Below are 13,621 nucleotides of genomic sequence, written 5' to 3'. Positions count from 1 at the left end.
TCAGTGATTTTTTATTTTTTTGAAATAAGTCGAAAGGAGATTAAGTGACTTGCTTATTTAATGAAATAAAAATACTCTGCATTTTAAACCTTGGCTCATCTATGGGCCTCTTAAACTAGCCCAGCCTACCCACTAGCCATTAGATCTAACTAACATCTCAAATGTTGCATAGCATATGGACATGAATTGGTTTAAACAAAACCAAAAATTGTGTTATAATTAAATACATACATTTACATAATTGTGTTATTTGGCATGTTATGATGATGTAATGACTTAACCCTTCCTGTCAGTATTATTGAAAACACTTAATATTAAGCATTTACTCAACTACAATCAAAGATTATTTTTTTAAATTGTATTTATCAATTCAAATCAATTAAGCCACGCAACAGAAAAGCTTACATCTAACTTGCTGACTCAACCTCCTGTCTGCCTTTTAAAATGACACGTGCGTCTCCGTGTTTACGTGATTTGGTGTCCCACAGTTTGAACACAGAGATGGATGCGTGTGAGGCGCCAAAATGTCATTCTCACTACACCTGTGCTGCCGCCTCCTGGACGGACGCGACTCTTTTGCAGCGACTGTACTATAAGTGAACGGACCGTTTATGAGCCCCACTCAAAGCGAGAGAGAACCACACACGAGGAGCGGGATGGCGAGGACATTGCCGCTGCACCTTCGCGTCCTTCTTGTGGGGCTCTTGTTCACGGGGACCTTGACAGTCCAAGCAAACAGAGGGGCGACAACGGCTGACGAAGAGAGGGGAAAAGAGAGCGACGCGGAGGCGCCATGTGAGGTGAAAACCGTGACCGTGTCTACCCTGCCCGTACTCCGGGAGAACGAGTTCAGCTTCACCGGCGGAGCCTCGGGGAGTGCGGTCGGAGGAGGGGGTCCGGCTGGAGCAGGTGCTACTGCTGGAGGAGGAACTGCTGCTGGTGGTGGTGGTGGAGGAGGAGGAGGAGGAGGAGGAGGGGGGGAATCCAGGCTCCTGTTATTCGTTAGAACCGACCTACCTGGGCGAATTTCCGTAATGGATGATCTTGACAACACAGCTCTCCCCTACTTCACGCTCGGTAAGAACTGCTCTGGTAGCTACTGTGTTTTCCCTCCACCATGACGACCAGTCAACCTAGCTGACTTTCTCTTTTCTTGCATAACGTCCATGCACGCTTGTAAACTCTAGATGTTTACCCTTATCTATGTATTCTCCAAATCATCCACTCATACACGTATTCCCTGGGGTGTACAGTCACCTGTCCTGTTTCCAGTACCTTGTTAAGGTTCCGTGTTATCATGTTTAGCCGACATGACGTGCAAGTAAAAAGGGGATTATACGATTCCTATTTCCCTCGTGTTACTTAAAACACTGCTGCTTCCGCATGGGATACAAACTTAATATCGCTCATGTTTAAGTGACGCTCTCTATTCCCTTCCCCTCCTTCTAACTCTGCCTCTGTCTGTCTTTCCCATTTTGTGGTTTAATGTGATTATGACTTTGAATTTCATGCATACCCTAAGTATGCTGCCCCAATCAAGGAATGCAATTTGGCCCTCCAAATATGCATGGAATTGGGATTTTATTCTCACTTGAGCAGATAATTCATACATCTGCTCAACTGAGAATATGCATGAATGCATTGCTGGTAATATAAGTTTATTAGGCTGCAATACCAGGCCGGAGTTTGCATCCCGGTCAATATTTGGCATGGTAGCTTTTAAGGGAACCTATATATACAATTTTTTGTTTAGTCACATTAACAGAGTGAATCCAAACAGCAGAACACTGGTGTTTTACAGGTCATCTGAAGTTCTCTGTGAAAGCCATTGACCTTAAAAATGGTCTTTAGAGAAGCGCCACTGATTGGATAATCATAGTGGACATAATAGTGGGAAAGTATTTCTGCCTTTCACAAACCCCAAAAAGATATTTTCTTTGTAAAAGCAGCAGACTACAGCACGTATGAAGGGAACTTGCTTACCTTGCTTTCTGCATATGTTACGCTTTAGAGCCATGTTTCACAGGGTCATGAGAAAGATGGATGTTCTTATACCTGCCCCTTTGGTGTGTGTTTGAGCAGATCAACTGTGTGTTGATGGAAGTGCAGAGTGTATATGGCACACAGTAATGGTAATAGCAATAGGCCACACACAGAGTGGAAATTGCAGAATTCTGTATGTTTTCCATTTTCCCAATAAGTTCAATGCAGCTATACTGGCTCCTATTGACATTGACCTGTAATAGGGCAAATACAAAGATGCAAGACTTGGTGTGTATTTTATTGATGTGGGTACTGTAAAAATAAATCTCTCATTAGTACAGTTTTTGGTCTCTGGCTTGCTATTTTCTTTTTTTTACCCTCTACTTCCTTGGTCTCAGATTCATTCTCTGTATGAGGAGTGCAGAGTAAACAGGCTGCGTGAAGCGCAGGCAGGCAGGCTGGCTGATGGCTGGAGCATTAAGCTAGTAAATCACTTTCTATTCTCATTAAGGACAGCCGTTGACTGGTGAGAAAGGCCTCTCTGTCCTCCCAGTCAGCCAGCTAGCAAATTTCCTGCTTCGCCCTTCCATCGTGGAGAGAGGCGGAGTAAAAGAGCTTTGATATTTATAATGCAAGCATGTTCCCTCATGTCGTTGACCACATTGTGAAACTGAATAACCACTCTAATGTTGTTTTGTCCACAGTAAATCTGGATGTTCTTTCTATAGATAGATAGATAGACTTTATAAATCCGAAATTGGGAAATTACTCTGTTGCAGTGGTGAGTTACAAGTAAGAACATACACATAATACCTCACACACACACAGAAAATACAAGAAATATACTAGAGATAATAAATAAAATTAAGATGGCAAAAAATGCCAGAACTGAAAAATATACTTAGAGGGATGGAAATAATTAACATGTATGTACAACCTACATACAAAGTATATATAATAAAATATGTATAAGGCTATGTATGTGTTAAATGAAAAAAAAAATAGTAACTTACTAACTAGTAGTAAGTAAGTTTCTTTTTTAAATAACATAGTGTGCTTATATTTCCCTTTCTAATATATTTTGTCTACCAGGAAACCAAAGTACCAGTCCTTCATGCCAAGCTGATGTTGTAGTGATGTGAAAACCTTTGCTATTATTATAATTGCTCCAAGATCCTCCTGACACAGTAGTCCAAGGCAGAAGTTGACATGTTGGTGTCACCTGTGTTTTCCTTGTTTGTTCTAGTATTCAACACCATAATCATCAGGTTGTCTTGACAGCTTTTGTTTTGATGGATGTATTAGTGGCACAGTTGTTCTTGTGAAATGTCATAATAAAAAATTCACCATGTTGATTCAGTAGAACAAAATCAGCAAATTGAATACTTTCATTTTCATGATCAGGATTTCATTTGTTGCATCAATATTCAACCTTATTGTCTTCTACTCTAATTGTGAATTTTTGTACTACCAAAGCTTAACGCCACACTAAATATACGTATTATTATATGACCATAAGCGTGTGCATTGTCATTATTTATTTATTTTTGAAATACCCACTGGGAATTAATTAGGACTATATAGGGTGTAGACCTTATTGGATAAATGCAACCACCCACCAACACGTTACTCTGTTTAAGTCAGTTGTTCTGAAGTTCTCTCAACGCTAACAACCACACAGCACACGCTGCCTCCAACAATGCAATCCGAACTAAAGTACAGAGAGTTGTTGCACATATTGGAAAGAACTCCAGGTATAGATGTCTTGAGTAACTGACATTTAATCAAACATTTTCTCACTGACTCTAATACCAGAGAGGAAATATATTGAAAGCTGGAGTTGGTGTTTCACTTGAGAAACCTGCGTGCACATTTTACCCAGTCATGCTGAAAATGAATGGGTTTTGTTTTAGAAATTGAAAAAAAATCCCACTATTTTTGATTTGACAAATGCTACTATTGCCTCATCAGAAAATAATCCAAGAGTGATTTGAAAATGCTGCGGCATATCTTATTAGCCAAATGCCATCCAAACCCTAATGAGCAAAGCCCTGTGTCTGCTTCTTTTATTCTGTCAGATGTCCAATTGTTTGATCCAACGAACATCCCAGGTTAGGGAAGGTGGGAAAAGGACAGCAAGTCCCCGTTCCAACCTTGGCCTGCTGCCTGCTCAGCTTTGATTTATTGCCTCTAGTGTCATGGAGAATGGATGAGTAAAAAGGGCAGTGCAGAGGAAATGTACAGGGCTCCTTCCCCTCCCCCGTTGTCTTGTATTGTTTTGTTAGTCTTTTCCTTATGCGTTTTGCAAACAGTGAGAGAAATCAATGCAATTATTAATCACACTGCCTAAATACCATTCCTACCTTTGGTAAAAAGCATTGGATATGTTTTTTTGTGGGTACATTTAAGTGAGTTGGAAAAAAGATTTTGTGTTTAAGGAATGAAGTGTTACCATCATACTCTACCTTCTTTTCACTTTAAAAGAAAATTGTGTCAATGTTGAATTGTAATGCACTTGCACTGTAATGCAACTTTGTAGCATCACACTTAAAAATTCTAGGGAGAGAATTTCTTTGCTCATTTTAAGTGACATGGGACTGGATGGAAATCAATATGTTTAGCAACATGGCTGACTGTGTAAACACCTCATTAGGAGGACACCTTTTTTAAAACCTTTTGGCACTTAACACAGGAGCGAAAACATTCAAATGTCTCCCAGTCCTTTATCGCCTCTATCCATCGAATTGGACTCAATTGTTGCACTTTTTGGGTGTCCCAATACATCTTAACCTTTTTTGTGTGCGTATTATGAAACTCTGGCTTTCCAACCAGCCTCTTCCTCTCTCTCTCTCCCCTCTATGCCTAGCCGTATCCCTCTAAGAATGAGTTAACAGCAAACCCTGCTTGCTTGGAGATGGGAGATTAAAAGCAACAGAGGTAAAGTGAAAAAGAATGCCTGCACCAGAGCACTCTGTTCCCTGTGGCACAGAACATGTACACTGCACTACATCTCAATCTTATGTCAGGTGTTGAGCTTAGCACTGCAGACAAGTACTGAAGCAGAGGGGAGGGTCAGCAGTGGAGATGGGAGTTATAACATGGTGTGGAGCAGAGAGAGAGGAGTGCCTTTTTGTTAAGATTTTTTAACATATTTGCAAAGCCCTTAACTTAGCGCTGTTTTGAATTGAGTGTGGTTGAGAGTACTATAAACAAGCTCAGCCAACTGCTTTACCAAGGGTGTAAAGAGAGCACAGATAATTAGATCCACGGTGGAGCTAGTGCAGGCCATCAAATGGTCTGTTTGTCATCATTTGACCTGTTATAATATACTGTACCTATTGGAGGCTGTCTTTTTAAGATGAATGCTCTACAGGCAGTCTTATTTGTAGTGGGTATTCTGTTTCCAACCATTCTACATGTACATGTAATGCCCCAGTGCTCAGTTTCATGTCCCTTGGTTTGTTCATATACAGCAAAAACATGGCAAAGGCAAGCTCTGCAACAAGGTTTGTCTGATTCAGAATTGTCATACATGTGGTCGGCTGCAGGATCACAGGATTTTTCGAGAAATTTGTTCTGCTTCCACAATGATTTGTCTGCTACTTTAATTATATTGTGTGTGTGGATATAATTAAAAGGCCAGGGTCTAATTGTATTTTATTTATAAGAATGTACATTTTTATACCTAAGACCATCTGTAGATTCAGTTTACTGGTGCAAGCCAAGTGTGGTATGGAGAAGTGGAAATGGAAAACAATGTTGTTGGGTATTTTTTTCTGAACATATGAAATGCAGTCTACCCCGCTCCAGTTATATGCCAGTATAGACTTAAAATTGGACTCTTTTGAGGTTTGATGATGATTAAGATACTACTGCTGCTGCTGCTGCTGGTTTTTACTTGCATGTGTGGATGATTGATTAGTCTGGGTGTTAAACACGGCCACAGATTTGTGTGTAAAGTTTGCAGCTCTGATGTTTCTTGAATAATTTTCCAAGGCAGGAAGAAATGAAAGTGATCTCATTAAGGTGCTGGGTTATAACAAGGCACTACAATAAGACTAAAGCTCTCATTAATACACATTTATTAGTCCCTCCAGGATTTTGCTACAAATTCGAACAAGTATTGTGAATTCGGCGTGACTTGCAATTTTTATCAATCACCGCAACTTTGCAGCAAATTTGACCAATAGCCGGAGTTTCCCATGACTTCAACCCAACATAGCAGTCCTACGCGCCAGACTTTGCGTCAGTATGTGACCCTAAAAGCCACTAACCAAGCAGAAGTGAGAACAGGTTGACTCAACACACTTAAGTTAAGTGTTTCCCAGGCCAGGATAGGAAATCAACTAACAATGGAAAGATAAACAAGTCACTGACATACATGTTCCAATTGGATTCATTCATTTTATTTTATTTTTCTTAAATCCAACAGGCTTAGGATCCTGCAAATGCTGGTATATGATATTATACCAGCATTTGCAGGATCCTAAGCCTTTTTGGTAATGCTCATAGTAGTTTTATTCTCCCCCAGTTTCTTTTTTAATTTCTGTATACCCAAATATTTTTTTTATGTTGCAATTTTTACTGGCTCTTGCAACTTCTTTGCAACAAAAATACAAAAGACATTACAACTTTTATTGCATTTATTATCGCAATTTGTTGACATGCAGTGACATAGCGACATTTTTTTATCTTCATTAACAGGATCAATGACAAAAAACAACAAATATTCATATCCAAACAGCTGATCACAAAGTGTAAGTGCATAGAGTGCATATACATTTTGGCTTTTGTGCGTCTACAGTTTTGTTCTGGCCCTCGCAGTCACATAGAGCATGATGGTATTTGCTAGCAGCCCCATGTTTGATTGTAGTCTGAATGCTGTTTGGTTGGCAGTATGTATGTATCTTTCGTTATGTACTTTCATGAAAACAAACAACAGGGTATCCGTTGTATTACCTCACCCAATGGGGAAAGTCATTTGACTGGCTAACTGAGAGTTAAGAATCATGCTCATTTAGCTTAATGGCGGCAGGCCTAACTGATGGCATGCAAAGGATGAATGAATTGTGGTCAGTGACCCGTGCTGCTTGCTTTCCTTTGCAGCAATGCATTTTGCAATGCTTTGTTTTGCCATCATGAAGGGAAATATGGTGCAAAATGTAAGAGCTTGTAGACTTGTTGTTAGCACTTGTAGAAGAGACTGAGAATTTGCAGAAACACAATCTAAATGTGTACGTTTAAAAAAAAATATTCACACACCTGCAAGCGGCTTTTCAAGTCATGTAACAAAAAAAACACATGAAAGCTTGTAGAAGGAAATCTGAAGTTGTAAGTTGTAACTCGCGACTGTAGAAAATGTTTGCACATCAGTGTTTTGAATGTGAAGTCACAGATTAAAATATTCACAAATGTGTAGATTTACATTGAAACAATTTCCATCAGGAGAGACGTCGTTGAAGATATGCAAAGGTTTATTGTACATATGTTATATGAAATGTAGTCTAAGGAGATTAGATTCCATCATTATAATATTATATATTTTTTAAAGGGGTTGAAAGCCAAAAACATAATCCCCCAATGGGGTCTAGACGCTGATGGAGGTGTGAGGAGCCTAAAGACCAATTGAGGAGCCAACGGTAGCGGCCTGTCGGAGGAAGACCCAGGAGCCGTGCATGATGAAGACCGGAGGTGCAAGGGGAAGAGGAGGGTTGTGCTCTTAGCCTGAAATGACAACTGAGCAGCAGAGAGAGACAGGTTTAAAACAGGGATGTCATGCTGTGATTGGCTCATTAAATTCATGGCCGCTTCTGATTGGTCAACATAAGTGAACGCCTCTAACATCTGTTCAGTTAAGAGGGAAAAAAGTGATTAAGTTTAGAAGTCTTCCTGAAGGAATTTACACTGTGCTCCATGACAGCTGCAAACTGGTAATGCAATATTTACTTTTTTGTTTTTTTTACTCTTTCAATTTTCATCACAACCACATCTCTGTGATTACAACCTCTCAAATCTGTCACTGCAACTTCACATATGTGCTCTCTCGCATCTCAAAGTGACGAGTCTGCATGGCGTGACTTTAGTGTGACAACAGTGTTGCCATATTAAATTGGACTCCAGCTGAAGCTTATTTAATTTATACATCCTTGACATATGTATACTCCTAATAGTACACAGGCTTATATTGCAATCTTTTAGGCCTACATTTAGGTATACCTATATTTAAATAAACACAAGGTAGCTGAGTTTATGCAGTGTTTTTTATTTTTATGTTTAGCTTTTTTTTGTGAGTCAGTCAGGCAACAGCTGTGAGGGAGAGCGTGTGTCCCCCCCCGCCCCCCTCATGCTATACCACCATCCCGACCCTGTCCCCTGACAGCAGAGTGGCTGGAAAACAAGCCGATATATTGTATGTCGGTCAATGGCAGGAAGAAATCGTTCACTTGGCCATTAATGACACTTTAAAAGACAAACAAAAACCTGAAGAATAAATAAAAATGTTGTACATCGTCATGTTTCCTGTATTGAATATCCTTGCCGAACATAACACTATACCTTTATGAAAGCGAGGAGTAATATCCTGTCTCCTTTGTATAGCCCCCAGTTGGGGCTGTGCTGGACACTCTGGCCTGTTTTTGGTCGTACGCACGTTTCCTAAATGAGGGCCATTGAATGGAGCTCTGAGCGAACACAACAGGAGAGCAGCAGGGTTTCTATTGGCAAATGTAGCATATACTGAAAGTTGGTGGATTAAACAAGCTAACATTGGCTAACTAGCCAGCTGGCCGGCTTATAAATAAATAGATTTAAATGACTTTTTAGATTGTAACAACAAAAGGAATGTAACAAGTGCAAAGCTTAACATATAAATTCAGATTTTGTATGTTGGCCCATCAAGTCTACAAGCTCTCGCATTTAGCACCATATTTGCCTTTATGTAACCACCAGAGTCTTTCCTTGTGATGGTGTTCAACAGCGTTGATCTCAAGATAATTATTAGATCATTAATATTGCTGAGAGAGGCATTGTAGTTATCTTTGATGGAAAGAACAAAGCCGTTTTTGTAAATACCCTTAATGAATGCACAAGCTCAGTTTTTGTTGCATTTTCCCCTGATTTATGCAAAGCAACAACATGCACAATTGTTAATACATTCCCCCCCCCCCCCACACTTTATTAATTGGCCAAGAAGATCAAAGATAATGTTTGGCAAATGAGGGAACTGACAAATTCAGTAGTCTTTGTTTTGTTTATCAAATATTGTCTGTCTTAAATGAATCCGCTATAATAGAATCCTTTGGGGTGGTTTGAAGGAGCAGGACAAACTAAGAAATGGGTAGATCCTTAAAGTGTTTACCCTTGCTTATACATACAGATGAGGTGTGGGCTCTGTTTATCAAACAAATTAGGTTGTCTGCAAAGTGTAATTGCTTAAGCTCTATGAAATGTAATGGTTGAACCTTATATTTAAAAAATTATCAAAGCTGAACATGGTTGTAGAAACATCTCCGCCATTATCCTTTTACAGGACCTCGGCAGGACCTCCACTATGGCTTTGAAAGCTTTTATAGGTTCAGTGACAAGCCCAGGGACTCTCACCAGTACTATCATGTCTCCCTTTATGTAAGCCGAAACCAGCATCCTGCATTTATTTAGACATTAGCAAAAGTAAAAAATATTTTTCAATCGAGCTTCTTAAGTGTGAATATTTTCTAGTTTCCTTACTCCTGTGTGACAGTAAACTGAATATATTTGAGTTGTGGACAAAACAAGATGTTTGAGGATGTCATCTTGGGCTTTTGGGCAACACTGATCCACATTTTTTACAATTTTCGGACATTTTATAGACCAACCACCAATCGATTTAATCAAGAAAAAATTCAACACATTATGACTTTGAAAATAATTGTTAGTTGCAGCCCTAATTCAGCCTAAACAACATCATCAATCTGCAGGAGTTTGATTGTGACCCTCTGTTGCTTTTATGGATTTCTGAGATTCTTTAAAGCATTGTCTGATGTGGGTGTAACTCTATGTAAGTCTAAGAAAACTTCTCTTGATATGTAGAACTGGGCTGGTATCAAGAACGTGCCATATAGTGTGACTAACAAGAGAGCATGTTTCAAGTTAATTCCCAAAAGATTCATAATCGTTCTGCATGTATACTGTAAAAGAGCTTTCTGGACTGTGCACCAAATGCATAATGTGACACTGATTTATAAAAGCAATTCCATTTAGTGCCTCTTTTTGCTCCTTGGGCTCCTCCAGTGTGTCCCCCGCCACATTATAGAAGGCCCCCGGTGACAAAAACTGTGTAATGTATTTGCACTCTTAGTAGAAGACTTTTTACAAAGCGAGCCAGACATTTGGGGTAAAGGTTAGACAGTGATGGGAAAGATACTTTCAAAACGCATTCCATTACAGAATACATGCCCAAAAATTTAATTGGTAACGTATAATTCTTCAGTGTTATTCTGAATACTTAGATCACTTCCAGATTGAATTGCATTTTATAAGTGTAGGAATGCAGTCAAATACTGCTTACTAAACATGCCTATTCTGGTGTGATCTTCCATTCCAACTGGCTTAATGTGTACATGAAAAAGCAGTATTTCTTGTCCCAAACTGCTTTGCCTACTACAAAAATCTAACTGCAGTATTGCTACCATGAGCTGATTTTAGCTAACGTTAGCTAGCATGTCAAACGGGGCTAGTCAGTCTTTCAACGGCTCTGGGGCTACTAAGTCAGCACATAGGAGAATGGAAAGTCACACGTCAACCACGCAGGTAGATACCTGATACAACTATAAAATAGCAAGGTGACCAGTAAAACTACAAAAGACCCTACCCTTGGCTAATTAAAAAGAAAAAAAAATACTTTCAGATGCTTCATGTTGGAAGTGGAGTAATTTGGATGCTGAAAGCAGGTTGGTTGCTGCAAGTAGAGATGCAATGCAATTATATTTTGTCTCCCTATTCTTTCTTTTATGTAAAATGTTGTTTGAATTACCAAGGTAGAAACGGCTTAACGGCTGTATTTTCAGATTATAGGTTTATATGCACAGACATTTAGTTATTTACACTGTGTTCTGCCGTTATCTAATGGTAGGGTATTTAATGCTATACTGTATTCCATAGATTCAGTGTGACGGTGAGACATCACCAATTAAATATAAGAACAAATTTCGATTTAAGATTTGAGTCGGATTTTACAAGATGTTTATGGAACCATTATCGCTCAGTCCAAGCACAACTAACACTGCTGCATTTATCTACATGATAACATGGATGATGTGGAGAGAAAAAAACCTGTGTGAGGCATCAGTACCGCAATAATACATCAATACTTATTAAATATAATATAAATATTAAGAGTAATCTTTATTGCCACATTCCCAGTTCACCCCCTCACCATCTGCGTCGCCAATTCCCAATGTCTCCAAAATGTGCGTACACATGGGTCAGAGTTTACTTGGAGGACTGCACGTTCTCCCGTCAAGTTATAAATAATGAAGTTGTTTAGTTTTCTAAATAATAATAAAATCTCATTTATCATTGATTGGTATTTGATTTACTTTCATGTTCAGTTGACATAGTGTTGAAAAAAACAACAACTCTGGTAAAAAAAAATGTAACATTTGTTGAATAGCAAACTAATACAAATTTGATCACTTCAGTTTGTTTGCATTCATTTCAACTAGGTTTTGCCAAGACATTTAAGTGGCTTAATTCTTCGGGGTGTGGTTTGAAACGTTTTTCAGTGAAAATATTACAGTATATATTTACAGGTAGATAAGAGGAAGCCACCACTAACTGCTCTGCTTTTTTATTTTTTTATTTTTTCTGTTCTGGTTTGACAAAACAATTGTGGGGATTTTGACTTACTAGATGAAATAAATGAAAACGATAATGGAGTCCACCTCTGACTGCCAAAACTACATGAAACATGAGCAGAGAAAAAGGCTTGAAGGATCAGAGTAATTGCGTGTATGGAATGGATGTTGATTGCTCCTTAATGTGGTGTGTACTCTCTTTGGGATTTCTGCTTGGGAGCTGCAGTATTGCTCAAAACTGAACTTCATCCTTGTGTGAGAGCTATCAGGGTGCTTAAGAGCAGGTGGGATTTCATTTGCCTGGGCACTGCTTTTACTTGTGTGGAAGCACAAACTTATCTTGCGAGAGTAGAAATGTTGCAAACCTACCTGCTGATACGGGTGCAGTCAGCTCTGTGCCAACTCCCTGTGTGACAAACAAAAAAAGCTGCTTTTAAAGAATGGAAGTGCTACTTACATCTTACAAAATCCTTGATAAAGCTGCTTTATGTTTTGTAAAGAATTTATGGATACTGCTACCTTTAGTTTGCCAATTTGGGCCATTTTCATACATAATTAATTCAGTGCAAATTGAAGGATAAGTCAGTCATCAGGACATGCAATTTATTTTAAGTCCCTGTTCTCCATAGTATCCATTTCTTGCCAATAACAAAAATGGCAACAAAAGCCAATTCAATCTTTTTAGATTAAAATGAATAATGTGGAATAGAAAAAAGTGCATTTTCAAAGATAGGCTGTAACGTGTTTTACTCCATTTTGTTGCATCTGTTGTCCACTATTTTCCCTATTTAGCAGTGTTTTACATTGCCATTTCAATACCCAATTGTTTCAAATTATATTTCTTCTTTGAGCCAGTCCATCACCTTGCAATCTGCAAAACACAACCACAGCACTCTGCTATAATTAAGACCAGTATGAAATAAGATGGAAGTGAGAGTCGGCATCAGTCTGTCAGTAAAATGTATTTTTCACCCAGAACCTGTCTCACAGGAATTCACTCGCTCCATCTCTGGCTTCAAACAGACCAAACGGCCCGTAAATATCCTCCTACTGGTTGACAGGTTAGATTTCCAGATCACAGGCAGGATGAAAGCCCAGTTTCACTCTGTTTGGGCTCCAGTTGCTCTTCCTCTTGTCCTTGCTTCTTTCATGCACAGTCTACATTATGTTGTTCACAAACCTCTGCTTTTATTCTGAACTTCAGAATAAAAGCAGTCAGTCGAATTTTGCTCCGACTGTGCTTTTTCAATAGATTTAGGATTCAGCATTATTTGTTTGAAAACAATTTCAACCAAATGTGTTTTTTATCAGTCTTTCTGTATCAAAAGATGCAGGAGAGTATAGCTTATGTTTATAGAACCCATAGTTCATAATCACCGTAACTAGGGCTGCGCAATTAATCAAATTTTAATCACGATTTTGGCTTACCACGATCAAATTTGTCTAATCAAGCAATATTTAAATGCATCATTCCGTTAATAGAACGCTTCGTTTTTTTTCTTCCAAAGCTAAACTACCGCTCCGTAAACCATGTCCGTCTGATCATGAGCCAGTCAGAGTTGTCCCCTGCACCGTGCAGCTTAGTTTCTAAATGTAGACAGTCACAGAGGATAAAGTAATGTGACAAAAATTCCACAACAGATAGCTTGTCGGTCACAAGGTTTACCAGTTCATCAGTAAACGCAACATTTTGTCTCATCTGCGTTGTTTTTCAGACAACAGCAGTGACCAGTGACCAGTGTCTGTTAGCTCACAGGGCTCTAGGGTGCAACTAACATTTTTCCTAGGTCGCACCGTTGCACCTA

The 13,621-nt window shown here is 39.0% G+C and overlaps 1 protein-coding gene across 1 annotated transcript in view; it reads left to right on the top strand.

Annotated features, from left to right (window-relative positions):
- Positions 1-436: 436 nt before the first annotated feature.
- The window catches only part of LOC117958903 (astrotactin-2-like), a 264,011-nt gene continuing 250,826 nt past the window's right edge, over positions 437-13,621 (top strand). Inside the window, exon 1 of the mRNA XM_034895621.1 lies at positions 437-1,077. Coding sequence (XP_034751512.1) covers positions 612-1,077 — 466 coding nt within the window. The 5' untranslated portion in view covers positions 437-611. The remainder of the gene's footprint in view (positions 1,078-13,621) is intronic.

Source organism: Etheostoma cragini, chromosome 16 (assembly GCF_013103735.1).
Source record: "Etheostoma cragini isolate CJK2018 chromosome 16, CSU_Ecrag_1.0, whole genome shotgun sequence".
Lineage (NCBI taxonomy): Eukaryota > Metazoa > Chordata > Actinopteri > Perciformes > Percidae > Etheostoma > Etheostoma cragini.
This window is presented reverse-complemented; position numbering and strand designations above follow the sequence as displayed.